This window comes from Narcine bancroftii, chromosome 7, assembly GCF_036971445.1.
Source record: "Narcine bancroftii isolate sNarBan1 chromosome 7, sNarBan1.hap1, whole genome shotgun sequence".
NCBI classification, from domain to species: domain Eukaryota; kingdom Metazoa; phylum Chordata; class Chondrichthyes; order Torpediniformes; family Narcinidae; genus Narcine; species Narcine bancroftii.
Window position 1 is genome coordinate 183938805 of NC_091475.1, and position 14591 is coordinate 183953395.

Here is a 14591-nt window from a genome sequence, read left to right on the forward strand (position 1 = left end):
ATTTAAAGTTCTCCAATCTAGACCACTTTGTGCTGAATCTCTTCAATGCAATCACATCTTTCCTGTGATATGAGAGCAGAAGTATGCGCATAATCCACCAAGTAAAAGATGAATCAGGAAATTGTCTTAAAGATATCACTCTAATCATGACTTTCATGGGTGAGCTCTCCAAATATTTGCACGAATTATTAGAGTTCAGTGAGAATGATTCTGCAGGGTCAACAGAGCCTGTAGTGTAATAATGTATGCAGATCCATTGTTGAGGTCTCTGCAAAATAGTTGATTTACCTTTTGTTAGATTTTGAACTCGTTACATGCACCATTAATTGTGGCCTCTGAATAAGTGTGCTTGATCCCCAACTTCACTTCCACAATTACTGTTAAAACATTTTTACACTGAGAGTAGTTGATACCTGAAACCTACTGTCAGAGAAGGTGGTGGAATCAGATACCATCATTGTGTTTAATAGGCTTTTAGGTCCTGTAGGATCAAAAGAGAAATGGGAAAGTATTTTTCACCCATCTGACGATAGGCATCTAGAATCATTAGGTGAATAGATGGACCCTCCCTCTGCATTGAAACTGTATTCAAACATGGACCTGAAGAAGCATGACCTGCAGGCGAGTGGACCGAGTGTTGGAGAGTAAGATTGGACTGTATAGATCTTTCTCAACATAATGGCGCATATGGCCAACTTCTTGTAATTCTTGCACTCGTTGGTGGAGAAAAGTTTCACTGGCAATCTGTAGATTTAACAATGTATTGAGAGCAGAGAATACAATTTCCCAGCCAACATTCCTCCATTAACCAACACCAACTTTAAAAAAATATTCAATTCATTATTTCAAGAACAGAGCTGAAGCACGTATTACAGTTGGCATAGATTCTTCTTCAGCTTTTCCTCTTATGCAGTGAACATTCTGTGTTTAATTAGATAAATGAGCAAACCATTTCCAATCAAATGAGGGACTGGTAAGACATTTGATGAAGATTTTAACCAGCCATGATTGTAATTTCACCAAAGTACCTGTACTGCAGTATAATATTCTCTTTTTTGTTTGAAGTTTTTTTCTAATATGCTGCTAATTTCACTGGACCTGTTGCAAAATGTCAAATGAGCATTGTGTCTGTTTTCCACTACAGGATCATTACTAGTAATAAGGTACATAATATGGAAACTTTAATAATCCTTGTCTGATGCACAAATCTGAATCTCACAGAGGGCATATTGAGTCACAACCTATTTCTTGTAATGGAATGCTTACAGTAAAAAAATGTGCCATTCAGAAACAAAATTTCACTGGGCATGAAGGGGTTAATTCAAAGCTTAAAGTATTATACAAGGCCTTCAATAATGTTGTAATAATAATTTATCCAGATAATTATCACATGCTAGAACTTTTTGAGCTTTAACTTGGCTTTATTAATAATGAATAAAATTGTAATTTTCTCAGCTTGCATTTCGCCTGTGGGAATTATTTCAATGAATATTTCAGCACGTTATTTTGATCGTGATTCTGCAACCTCAAGTAAAGCAATATTTTATGGTTCCAACTTCAGTCTGCAGAGGGACTAGAGTCATTAAATGGCATGCTGTTTGGTTTGAGGTCCTATTGCATGATTTACAAGCCTTGTTAAAAACACTGTAAAAGGAGGCAAGCTGTGCCATTTATAAATGTAATTTGATGCTGTATTTGTTAATGGTCTTGCTCTGATTTATGTTGATGGCAGTTTGTGTTGCCTTATGACTTGGGGAAGTTCAGTTTGTTAATACTACTTATTGCAATAGAAATTATTGCAAAAAAGCCAAATTGTTCAAGTTGTACATGAATGATATTTGAATATATATCAAGAAGAGAAAGAAATCCAGCAGTTAAGTCTAACGTGGATTGACACAAATAACTGATACATTTTTACCTTCAAATTTGCAACTCCAGTTTTCTTTCATACATTTCTCGACTGTTTTATTGTTACTTATGTCTGAAAGTGAATTTGTTCTTTTAACAAAAGTTACGTAGTGCCATCTTCAGTCTTCTTGAATAATTTTCAGAAGTATAAATATGTGTGCTTGTTTTATGTTTCCAGCCAGCAACATGATTTTTGGCGCCTGGACTACTGGGAAGATGACTTACGTCGTAGACGCAGGTTCATACGTAATGCCTTTGGATCCATACATCCTGAAGTCCTACTGAAGTCTGCAGAAGACTATGGTTAGTTTTCAAGCTTGTTATTCTGCCAGAGGAGCTTCTAAGGGGAAAAGAAAATTCATGATGATAGGCATGTAAATAAATTTATGGAATTGCTTTTGTTGAATTGTTTAAATGTAAAATCTTTTTCAAGTGTAATTGTTGAACACCAACAATTTTGTTCTGGTATAAGATTTCATTGGATTAGCCTCCAAAGGTCCTATGAAGGACCACTGAAGAAAAGCTCAACACCAAGAGTAAAATGACAGTATTCAGACTTGCTTTCATCTGCATGTAGTTTATTTAGTTCCTACAATTAGCTGTAAATGTCCTATTTGCAGATTGATGAGGATTCATGTTTGTTTCAGGCCAGCTCTATGCTCATTAAGAATGTTATCTAAGTCTGTGAGGCACATATCTGAAAAGCAGATCAGGACAGCTCAGGGGAAAAATAAAAGAGCAAACACAAGTACTTGTGACTTTCAGTATGTCAAAGGAAAGAAATCTAGAGCTGTAATGTTATATTCAAGTGCAGTATGTTGTGAATAAGCTGATCTTTTTTAGGTCGACATGCGAATAGGACCTGGTTCAGCTCACTCACTCACTCTGTTGGAATAGAATTGATGATGAATTGCAAGCAGTCATTATTCAACTAATTTTTTTATTAGAAATACATTTTAGATCTTTATGAAACTCTTAATAATTTGCAATTTGTGAAGACTGTGTATCCTCAAGCTCTGATTGTTGCATAAACCAACTAATGTTATTACATTGTTTTGTAATCACATTTTAATTCACATTTCAACTCAACAAACCCTACTGGAGATCATTTCAACCACAATATAGAATCAAGTAAAGATTTAGGTAATATTTTTTCTCCATTGTTCATTCTGGTCTTCTTATGTTTAACATTTAGTACCAGTTCACAGTTGTTGATTTTTAAATTTTGAATCATCATGTGGAATTTCCTCACCGGAAAAGTTATTAAGGATTTCAGAGTAAATTGTTCTTAGAATCAAAAATACTTATCTTGTTTTATTATCTGATTAATCCTAATTTTTTTTAATTTTAGTGAGACATGGACCTGGAAATTTAAAGTATACCCAGAACAGGCTGTAGAAATGCTAAGATGCAGAAAATTCAACGTTAGACACAATACACAAAAAAGGAGGTTTTGAGGTCTTTGAGGTTTTATTCATTTGAAGAGCAGGGTGAGGAGGGCACCAGAGACTTACCTGCATCAGTACCTCTGACAGATGGGAATGGAAAAATTATGATAGGATTTAGGAATGCATGGAACAGCTAGTGCACTGGACAGAAGCAGGATGTTGAAGAGAAGGGAATTTGATGATGCTGTATGACATCATAATTACTTTTATTCAGTAAATGGATACTATTCCCATTAGTAGATGGTTGAATGACTCAAAAACAGATTTAATATTTGGGGTAAATAGTACCATGAAGAATGAGAGGGGGGATACAGTGGCACATCCAGTTAAATCACTGCTTCACAACTCCCGAGACCCAGGTTCACTTCTGACCTTGGGTGCTAATTGTGTAGACTCTTCATGTTCTCCCGGTGACTGCATGGGTTTTCTCCAGGTACTCTGGTTTCCCCCAACATCCCAATGAAGTGCAAGTTGGTAGGTTAATTAACTGATGCTCTGAGTGTGTATGTGAGTGGTAAAATCTAGTGGAATTTTATAAGAATGTGTGGAGAATCAAAAGTGGAATTAATGCAGGAGTAGAGTAAATGGGCTTTTGCCGGACAGCGTGGACACATTAGGCTGAAGGGTTTCCATAATCATTGTTTCTATGACAAACTTGTTTTTAACTCGGAGAATAATTACAATAAAGAGTTCCAGTTCACTGCCTAGATCAGTGAAATTAAATGGGGAGGATATATATATATATATATATATATATATGTTCAGCAAATTGGAAGATACATGTTTAAAATTTAGTCTTGTTTTAAATTAGTACTTTGTACGAGCCCACTAACCGGGATGTGAACCGGTACACAAAATGGGCAACGAACGCAGTCCCCGTGGGGGCCAATGTCCTAAATGACCATTTGCATGGAGGGAAGCAACGAGCAACAGTGGGAACACCACCCAAATGGAGATCGGCACTGCCATGACGTCATCAGCGGCGGGCAGAGAATATAAGAAGAACTGCCAGCGCAATAAATCAGTCTTCAACTTCAACTCCTTGTGTATATGTCATTCTTTCCACACTTCGCAGTAGCGCTCAGTGTAGCACGCACGCTATATTGGTGATCCCGGCAGATCTAACCAGCAGTTGTACCTGAAGATGACAGATCAAGCAACTCTTCATGCAGTTTTGTTTGAATAGGCTGAGGCCCAGTTCTACCTTTGACAGATCAACGCTGACGACACGTTACCACTATGTGGTGAGCTCGCTTGACAAGGAGACAGCAGCAAGGTTCATTGACTTCCTATGGTAGCCTCCAGAGTAAAGCAAATATGATGTCCTCAAGGAGCTATTAACCCACACTGATGGGCTCTCATGGCACTGCCCGATTGTTGAAAATGGATGGTTTGGGGGACAGGCGAAATGCTCGCCCTTGCTGAGGGACACAGGCCTTGCCTGCTCTTCAAGCAGATTTTTCTGGAGCAGCTGCCCGAGGATATCCGACTCTTGCTCGCCAACAAGGACTTCAGCGACCCAAGGAAAGTCGCAGTCTGGGTGGACGTACTCTGGAGAGCGAAGAAAGAAAATGGCGACTCAGTGAAGCAGATCACTAGGCCCCGCACATAGCCGGCAAAAAACTGAGTCAAGTGGACTCCCCAACCCAACAGTATTACTACTATCGGTGCTGTCCACCCTGCGCATTTCAGGGAAATGCCATGGCCAATCGTCATTAACGGTTGCGGCTGTTGGCCAAAGTGACAGCCTCCTCCACATGTGGGACTCTTGTCAAGAAGAGTCTTCCTCATTAAGACTGGCACCAAAATAATTGTCCTTTCTTCCCCCCCCCCTCATTGGCCTATGACACCCAGAACGGCAAACAATGCCCGGCACTGAGGGCAGCGAACAGCACCACCACGCAAACTTTCGGCACCTGCACTGTGCCCCTCCGCTTCAGCAGCAACCAGTTCACGTGGACATTAATGATTGCGGCTGTGGCGCAACCGCTCTTGGGAGCAGACTTCCTGCGAGCCACTGCCTTAAAGGGCGGTGTTTGGTGCATGCCTGGACTTTTCAAACTATGCCCTGGGGGAAGCCAAGTAACCTACCCCCCACCTCTACTCCGTTACTCTAATTGACCGTGGATTTACGCGGATTCTAGCAGAGTTCCCTTCAATTATGGCGCTACAGTTTTCCACCGCTGAGTCAAAGCATAGGGTAAGGCATTACATCCTCGCCAAGGGCCCCCGCTCCACGCCACCTTCCCCCTGAGAAGCTCACTCTTGCCAAGAGAGAGTTTAAAAAATGGAAGACCTGGGAATCGTGTGGCATTCTGACAGCCTCTGGGCCTCCCCCCTGCACATGGTACCAAATGCAGCAGGAGGCTGGAGGCCATGTGGTGACTATCGCTACCTCAACAAGGCCACCACACCTCATGCTCCACATCCAAGACTTTACCAGTAACTTGCAAAGCGCATGGGTTTTTTCAAAAGTCAGCCTCATCAGGGGTTATCATCAGGGACCGGTCCATCCCGATGACATCCCTAAAACTGCCATCATTATCCCTTTTGGACTCTTTGAATTCCTGAGAATGCCCTTTCGAACTTAAGAGCGCAGCTCAGACCTTCCAGAGGTTGATGGATATAGTAGGCCAAGATGTCCCATTCACATTCATCTATTTGGAGGATATTCTCAATGCTGGCTGCAATCGCATGGACCACATGGCCCATCTAAGGCAACTGTGTGCCCAGCTGCAGGAGTTCAGGCTAACTATAAAACCTGCTGAGTGCCAGTTTGGGTTGGAAATAATTAACTTCCTGGGGCATCAAATCAACAGGCACAGAGCAAAACCCCTGCTTGAAAAAGTAGAGGCTTTTAGGAGTCTTGCGAAGCCCCCATACAGTGAAGGAGTTGGAAGAATTCGCCAGTGTGATTAACTTTTATCATCAATTCATACCAGCAGCGGCCCCATCATGCACCCCATTTTCGCACTCATGGCAGGGAAAGGTAAAGACATTACCTGGGACAAGGAAGCCTCGGAGGTGTTCCAGAAGGCCAAAGATGCACTAGTCAATGCCACCCTTCTGGTACACCCCAGCCCAGAAGCACCAAACACTCTCACGATAGATGTCTCCAGCGCAGTGGTAGGAGGCATACTGGAGTAATTCAGCGAAGGGCATTGGCAGCCCCTAGCCTTCTTTAGCAGGCACTTATGGTCACCCGAACTCAAATACAGCACTTTTACCGGGAGCTATTGGCGTTGTACCTGGCAGTCAGGTACTTCAGGTATTTTTTGGAAGGCAGACAATTCAGGGTCTTCACGGTCCACAAACCTTTAACCCATGCCTTGCACAAAGTCTCGGACCCGTAGTTGGCCAGGAAGCAGCGACACCTATCATACATACCTGAGTTCACCATGGACATCCAATGTTGTGGCTGATGCACTGTCCCGCCTCGTGATCAAGTCTGTCCAGGGCCTGTCCCAGGGAAAAGACTATTCCTGCCTAGCCAGGACACAGCAGGAAGTCCCTGAAATCCCAGCATACAGAACAGCTGTTTCCGGCCTCAGGTTGGAGGTTCTCACCGTTGGCCCTGGTAACAGGACGCTCCTCTGCGATGTCTCCACTGGAAAATCCCACCCCATCATACTGGCAGCAGCCAGGCAGCAGGCCTTCGACGTGGTGCACGTCTGGTGCACCCAGCCAGCAGAACATTTGTCTGGCATGGCCTTTGGAAACAGGTCAATCAGTGGGCCAAGACCTGCACGCTCTGCCAGACGTCCAATATGCAGACACACGTTCTCTGTTCATTATTTCCCAGGTCTTGGTCTACAACTACATAAAATTCAGGGTTTATTCCAATCCCATCACAGTGCCCTCAAAGAATGTAAACATAATCTCTCCATGACAGTAATTTTGTGCCATATTGTGCCCAAAGTTGTAACCTAGTCTGTCTGCCTGGGCCTCTCAACATTCTACACAAGCGTTGAATTAAACAGAAAGTGCTGGAAACACCCAACGTACCTGAAAGTACCTGTAACGAGAGGGATGGGGGTGGGAGGGAAGAGTGAGAGACATTTGCTCAGAACTCACTATCTGCACCTTGATCACAGTTCCGTTTTGATACTTCCTTCTACTGGTGGACACCACAATACCACAAATTCCAATATTTGATAATTTTCCCGAAAAAGGATGCCTCTTCAAATTCCCGAAAAAGATTGTGTCTCCTCCTCTCACACTTGACCCCATCCCACTGGGCAGGGAGAGGTCCCTGTTCCCCCATCCCACTGGGCAGGAAGACATCACTGACCTCACCCTCCAATCATTCTCCACCTTCCCACCAAACTATTAGATTTTTAATGCTTCTCCAACTGAATTGGACATTAAAAATCTAATGGTTTGGTGGGAAGGTGGAGAATCGCATACACAGCTGTTGCCGCAAAATTTTCATGCCGCCAGCCTGCCACCACCAGTTCCCACAGACCGCTGCGTGCATCACCCTGTCTATAGCACGATGTCGAATCTGTCCCACATTCACCACCGGCTTCACCCGTGCAGACACAGTAATTAGAGATCAGGCACTTACCCTTTGCTGAGTCGGCTGAAGCTTAGGGCCTTGGGCCGTCTTAACCTCCGGATCCTGAGGCTTTAGCTGACTCAGCCTAATAGTTAATCTTCCACTGGGTTGATGACTCTGGGGGAGCAGTGGACCAGTGCAAGGCACAAGAAATGGTTAGTACACCCCCTTGTTGAGAAGGAGAAGCAGAATAGATGACCCTACAGGACAGTGACCACAGCAGCAGACCAGTGAGGGGCTCAGTAGCTAAAGGACCCACCCCAGTTGCATGCAGTCAGTAACTTGACTAACAAAAGCTGTGGGCTGCCAACGTTTCCTCCATATCTACATGAATCCAGTTTGCCCTCTTGAGGTCCATATCCTTCTCTGCCTCGCTATTCAGTTATTTATTTAAACGTCTCTTAAACATATTGAGTATATCCCATACACTACCTCCACTAGCAAATGATAGCTGAGTTCCAAATATCAGCCACTCTAAACTGCCAAAAACTTTATCTTCAAATCTCCTTTCAAACTATTTCTTCTTATGTTAAATCTATGCCTTCTTCTTTTTAATATCCCTACTATGGGAAAAATAAATTCTGTCTGTCTACTCCATGCATGTCGATAAGGTCACCCCTCAGCATCCTTCGCTCCAGGAAAAACAAGTGCAGCCCATCCAATCTCTCCCAATAACAAAGGATATCCAATCCAGACAGCAAGTAAGTGGAAAATCAACAAAAACTGCAGTGTGGTGAATCTTCTCTGTACACTCTCCAGCACAACCCATCCTTACTATACTGTGATAACCAGAACTCCATCAATACTACAAATGCAACAATCAATCTTTCGTAAAGTTACAACATAATGTCCCAACTATTATAATTCATGCCCCAACCTGTGAAAGTGAGGCTTGTGCATAGTTGACCTTTCTATCTATCTGTTGACATTTTCAGTGAGCAAGGACTTGAACCCCAAGGTCCCTCTGTTAATTAACATTCTGTAGTACCTTGCTATTTACTGTACATGTCCTACACTCATATGACTTTGCAAAATCTATCACTTCTGCCATCTCCTAACACTATACCCAACTTTCCTTTTGGATCTTTAGACAACCTCCCTTGCTATCAACCACACCACCAACTTTGGTGTAAACTTCAAATTCCCCAGTCATTCCCCAGGCAATTGCATCCAAGTCATTTATATGTACTGTGAATGTTAAAGATCCTGAGCACCAATCCCTATTGCACATCATTGGTCACAATCTTGAAATCAAAAAAGCAACCTTCCACTACCACCAATTTTAGATAGAGTCAGACAGCTTGCCTTGGATCTCATATGCTTTAATCTGCTGGCCCAGCGTACAATATGGGACCTTGTCAAATGCCTTAAAGACAATCTCTATCACTCTACATTCATAAGTCTGTGATAGAATACAATGAGAGGTGAAAGACACAAGTTGAATGTGGAATTGAGAAATAATGTGACACCTACTAGAAGTTCAAGGCCTTCCTTGCAGACTGAATGAGGATGCTCTACAAAGAGTTCACCCCAATCTTTTGTTTTCTGAAAACCACGTTATGTGTACCAAATTGAAAGAAGGTACAATTCAGAAATTGCTGCTTCATTTGGAGAGAGGATTTGGACCCCTGAATCAGCAAAATATAAGTTAAAAAGCAAATGTTAAATCACCTGCAGTTGCCATGAAAAGGGGAGGGGAGGAGATGGAAGATTGATTCAGACAGAGAAAATTGTCCCTTGGGAATGCAGAAAGTAAAGCAAGGGCGAGATGTATCTGGCAATAGGATCTTGATTAAGGGAATGGTGGAAAGCGATTTAATGAATGTGGATATTGGTTTGAAAGAAGGTGAGGATCTGGGGAACCCTATCAGAGATGAGAGCAGAAATAATGGAAGTGCAATGTGAGTTGAAATCTTTGTTAGCTAAGTTGGGCTGGAAGATGTTCAGATGATTTAATATGCCTATATCCGTCAAATATCCAAGTTCCTTTTCTCCTGGTAATTTCTGCAAAACAAAATTATTATGATCACCAAACTTGGTGTAGCATCTAGATCGCTACCAATGAAAATGAAATGTTATATCTAGACTAATTAGAAAAATCTTTTTGAGTTAATTAAAACTTTGGCATAGTGATTCTAAAGGTGATGCAGATTGGTGTGTAAGTACCAGAATAAGATAAACTGTATAATGCCCATGAAATGTATCTTGATTAGAATTAATTATGTTCAGGCCTGTTGGTTTAAATTTGTAAGTCTATATTTTTACAGTTTTACAATGATGCTTGTACCAAGAGAAGTTCTGTTGTTGTCGAGATTAAAGAATTTTATTCTCATATGAAAAGAGGTAGGTTTTTTACACAAACAGTGATGGGTAACTGGAATGCACTGCTGGGGGTGGTGGTAGAGATTGATAGAGTAGGGACATTTAAAAGACAGGCATGTGATATAAGGAAAAAAAGATGGTTATGGCCTGTGAAGTTGGCAAGGGCTATTTTGATTGTGGAATATCTTTATGTAAAATGGCCACAATTGTGAGCCAAAGAAACTCTATACTGTGCATTTTAGTCAACATGTAGTATCCACAGTACTAAACTAAAATGTTCTTTTGTATATTTTAGTTCCTTCAAACTGAAATAGGGATAAATCAGGTTCAGTGACTTAATCACTAATGAAATTCCCATCGTCAAGAAATTCTCGGAGCTGAGCCTGAGAGATGCAGATGTAGATTTCAGAACTTACCACCTGCAGCAGAAGTCTGGCTCAACTTGCTTTCTAGAGTACAAAGCTATGCATCAAGAGAGATCTTCATCATGAAAGATGATGTTTCCCATTCCCATTGCATGACTGCCCTACTGCTAGGCCTTTACTTGGCCCTCATTCATCTGCTGGAGAGTTATCTTAGAAATTACTGAGCTACATAGTTAAATTTAATTAATTAAAAACAGGTCCCTGGATGAGAAGAGTGAGTGAGAGAGAGAAAAAAGCATTTAAAAGGCATTGTGACAGTTGTCCGGTTGATTATATAAGTGAGAAAATAAGGTTCAATGGGAAAGTATAGAAGAAAATAAGAGATACAAAAAGAGTGAATGACAACTTGTGACAAACATAAAACAGAATTCAAGTATCTTCTCTGAATTAAAACTAGTGGACAGTAAGTGGAGCTGACCACTAATCAAGAAGGACATCTTGTTAAAGTTGCTTTGGATATACCTGAGGTAACACATAAGTATATTTGCCTTTGCCAAGGAAAGTTTCACTGCCAAGTCTCAGCAAAGGAAGATGTAGCAGCAACAGTAGATATTTAAAAATATGAGTAAAAAGGTTTATCTGCACTTAAAAATTGATAATTTCCAGGAGCAGGAGGATACATTCTCTATTGAATTGCTGAGATGTTGTCAATAAACTAACAATATCTGTAGATGTAGGTGGTGCATGAGGACTGAAAGATTATAAATGGAATACCCTTGTTCAAAGAATAGTGTAAAGATAAACCCAGTAAACATTTAGCCAGGTTCTAGTTTAGCCGGGCATCAAAAGTTACGGAGACAAGCCGGGCAGTCAGGCTGAGTGGGAAAATGGATCAGCTCATGATTGAATGGCAGGGCAGACATGATGGCCTAATAGTCCATCTCCTATGTCTTATGGTCTTATGGTCTAACTACAGGTAGTTAATTTGGAGAATGTTTTGACGTGATAATCAGGGCCAGAGTTTGCAGTCTGTTTAATAACAAGTTTGGATTGATATGGGAAAGCTGACAGATATTTGTTATAGGTAAATTATGTTTTAACTATTTAAATGAGGACCCAAGTGAATCAATACGGGAATTGTGGTCATGTGCATTAGCTTTCAAAAGACAGTTTGATAAAGTGAGACATCATAAACTTGTCATATAATAGGCTTGTTATCAAGATAAAAACCAATGAAATAGAAGGAGCTGGAGCAGCATTATGTAAATTTTGCTTTGTACCAGTTCACAAAATGGTAGTCAACAATTGCTTTGCTTTTTGGGGGAGGGACGGAGCGTAATGGCCTAGGGGAAGGAGGTGGACTTACAACTCTCTCGGGGATTAAAATATGAAGTCGGAATTAAAAATTGATTTCATATTTAAAATATATTAAAATCCTCCGGAATCTACTTAGAAGCAGTTAGATATGCCATCTGGAGGAAAGAAAGCAGCAAGAGAGAAGAAAATCATAAGTAGAGATACTAAAAAAAAATCAAGGAAGAGTGGCCTACCTTACAGTTGGAGCCTGGGCCTCAAGTTCTGAAGCCTCTGCGACTTAACTTGCGCAATGACAGTTTACTTTCAGCCAAAGCCAGTGCCACCTACTGTGGATACTGGGAAAGATGAAGCCAGATCGATCCAGAAGGTTTACCTCCAAGCATGCTTGAAGAAGAAGAATATGCTTTGGAATAGTCACTCTATAACACAATTCCTAATAATGCTGGTAGAGTGAAGAAATTGGAGGCAAATATACCAGACATGCCAGAACTTTCAGAAGTACCTGCAGTTTTGAGAGCTAATGATCAAGAGAAGAAGGGAGATCAAGAAGAATCAGAACAAGATGAAGATGCTCAAGAAGATGGAGAGGAAATTCTAGGGGCTTCAGGTCTTGAAAAAAAATCAAATATGAAAGATCTTTACTTACTTATAATGGGTCAATATCAAGTTATAAGGGCTGATATTAAAGATGTTAGAAGGAGGTTAAAAGTGAAATGTTGAAGCATGCTTCAGAAGTGAAGGAAGTTAAAGCAATAGTCCAAAGAGTTGATTTGGATTTGCAGAGAGTTAAAAATGATATGGATATTGGCATGGATAGAATTGAAAGAGTTGAAAATTCAGATGCACTCTGGGAAAAACAAGAAATGATGAATAAGATTGATATGCTGGAAAATTAAATTAGACAGAATAATGTTAAGATTGTTTGGACTTAAAGAAGATTTTGAAGGAAGTGGCGACCCTGTGGATTTTTTTCAATAATGGATTTTTGGAATCTTGGGAGAAGAAAATTTTCCAAATGTAATTGAATTGGAAAGGGCTCATAGAGATTTACAGAGGAAGCCACTGCCAAATCAGCCACCTAGAAATATTTTAATAAAATGTCTACGATATCAAGATTTTTAAAAAATGTTAAGATTGCAGGTCCAGAAAGCAAGGCAGAACATGGGACCTATGGTTATTGCTGGAAATAAAATTTTCTTTTATACAGTTTAAGTAAAGCAGTGGTGGATAGAAGAAAACAATTCAATCCAGTGAAGGTGATTCTTTGGAAGAAAGGCTGTAAGTTTACTTTTCAAATCCAGCTACATTGAAGGTGTTTTTGGTGAATGAATGACCTAAGTTCATTATGTATGAAGAAGAAGCACAAAGATTTTCAGAGTTACTTCCTACTATAAAGGAAGGGCAGCAAGAATTGTTGAGTTTAAGTTCTCAATGAGAAGTTCAAAGCGAGATGCTGTGGATCCAAATTACACCAAAGAAAGCTGCGCCAAAGCAGATTATAAACTGTCAAAAAGAGTCTCAGTTGAAGCCAGAAACACAGATGGAAACATCTTGAACTGATGATGATCAAGTTAATGTGGACCTTGAAGCTGGGGCAATTTATTATTTCCTAATGTGTAATTAATTATTTTTTTCCCTTAGAAGGGGTTGGATGTTCTTCATTGCTTGCCCGAACCATTATATGCCATATTATGGCAGAAGCCATGACCCATATGGTAGAGGGAAATAGTGCTGTTATATTTTTATTCAGCACTTTTTTTTGGGGGGGGGGACACGGTTTATAGTTTTTTTTAAGTAGTATCTTTTTTGTTTAGTTATTAATTAATTTTTCCTTTTTTAATTCTTTTTCTATTTTTTTCTTAAGGGACAGAGATGTATACAGGAGTCGGTGAGAGTTGAGAAAGAGACCTGGGAGAACGGGATTGGAAGAGATTTTGATTTGGGATAATGAATGATAAAAATAATTTTTTTTTAGATTTAATGTTAATGGGAAAACAATAAAATTAAAAGGAAAAGAATATTAAGTTATATGAAAAAGATGAAGGTTGATATTGCATTTATACAAGAAACTCATTTGACAGAAAAATAACATTCTAAATTAAAGAGGGATTGAGTAGCCCAAGTTATAGCTTCATCTATTAATTCTAAAGCAAGAGGAGTAGCTATATTAATTCAGAAAACTGTTACCAGTAAAAAATTTTGATAATATAATTGATCCTATGGGGATATATGTTTTAATTAATTGTCAGATTTATTCTGAAATGTGAACACTTATGAATATTTATTCACCAAATATAGATGATGAAGATTTTAAAAAGAATACTTTTTTACTCTTGGCAGAAGTGCAGGAAAAGGTTTTAATAGGAGGTGATTTAATTGTTGTCTTGATCCATTATTGGATAAATCAACTAAAACAGTAATAAGAGCTAAAGCGGTGAAGGCTATATTAAGTTTTATGAAGCAATTAAATTTAGTTGATATTTGGCAAAAGTTGAATCCTAGAGAAAGCTTATTCTTTTTATTCAAATAGACATGACTCTTATTTGAGAATAGATTTTTTTATTATCAGCACAGTTACAAGGAAGGATTAGTAAAGTTAAGTATAAAGCAAGAATACTTTCTGATGATTTGCCACTTTTATTTGATCAACTTAAGAGTAAAAATAATCCTTAG

At 39.9% G+C, this 14591-nt stretch overlaps 1 protein-coding gene and 1 long non-coding RNA gene across 27 annotated transcripts in view; one reads left to right on the forward strand and one right to left on the reverse strand.

The window, feature by feature from the left end:
- The window catches only part of LOC138739486 (uncharacterized), a 61896-nt gene extending 58376 nt beyond the window's left edge, over positions 1-3520 (reverse strand). The window contains exons 1-2 of the long non-coding RNA XR_011342288.1: positions 3423-3520; positions 1919-2248 (exon numbers count right to left, since the gene is read on the reverse strand). This is a non-coding gene — a long non-coding RNA (uncharacterized lncRNA). The remainder of the gene's footprint in view (positions 1-1918; positions 2249-3422) is intronic.
- The window catches only part of nbeaa (neurobeachin a), a 1045297-nt gene that overhangs the window by 731623 nt on the left and 299083 nt on the right, over positions 1-14591 (forward strand). For all 26 annotated transcript variants that reach the window (XM_069891655.1, XM_069891654.1, XM_069891651.1 and 23 more), the window contains one exon: positions 2087-2211. In XM_069891655.1, the coding sequence (XP_069747756.1) occupies positions 2087-2211 (125 nt within the window). The remainder of the gene's footprint in view (positions 1-2086; positions 2212-14591) is intronic.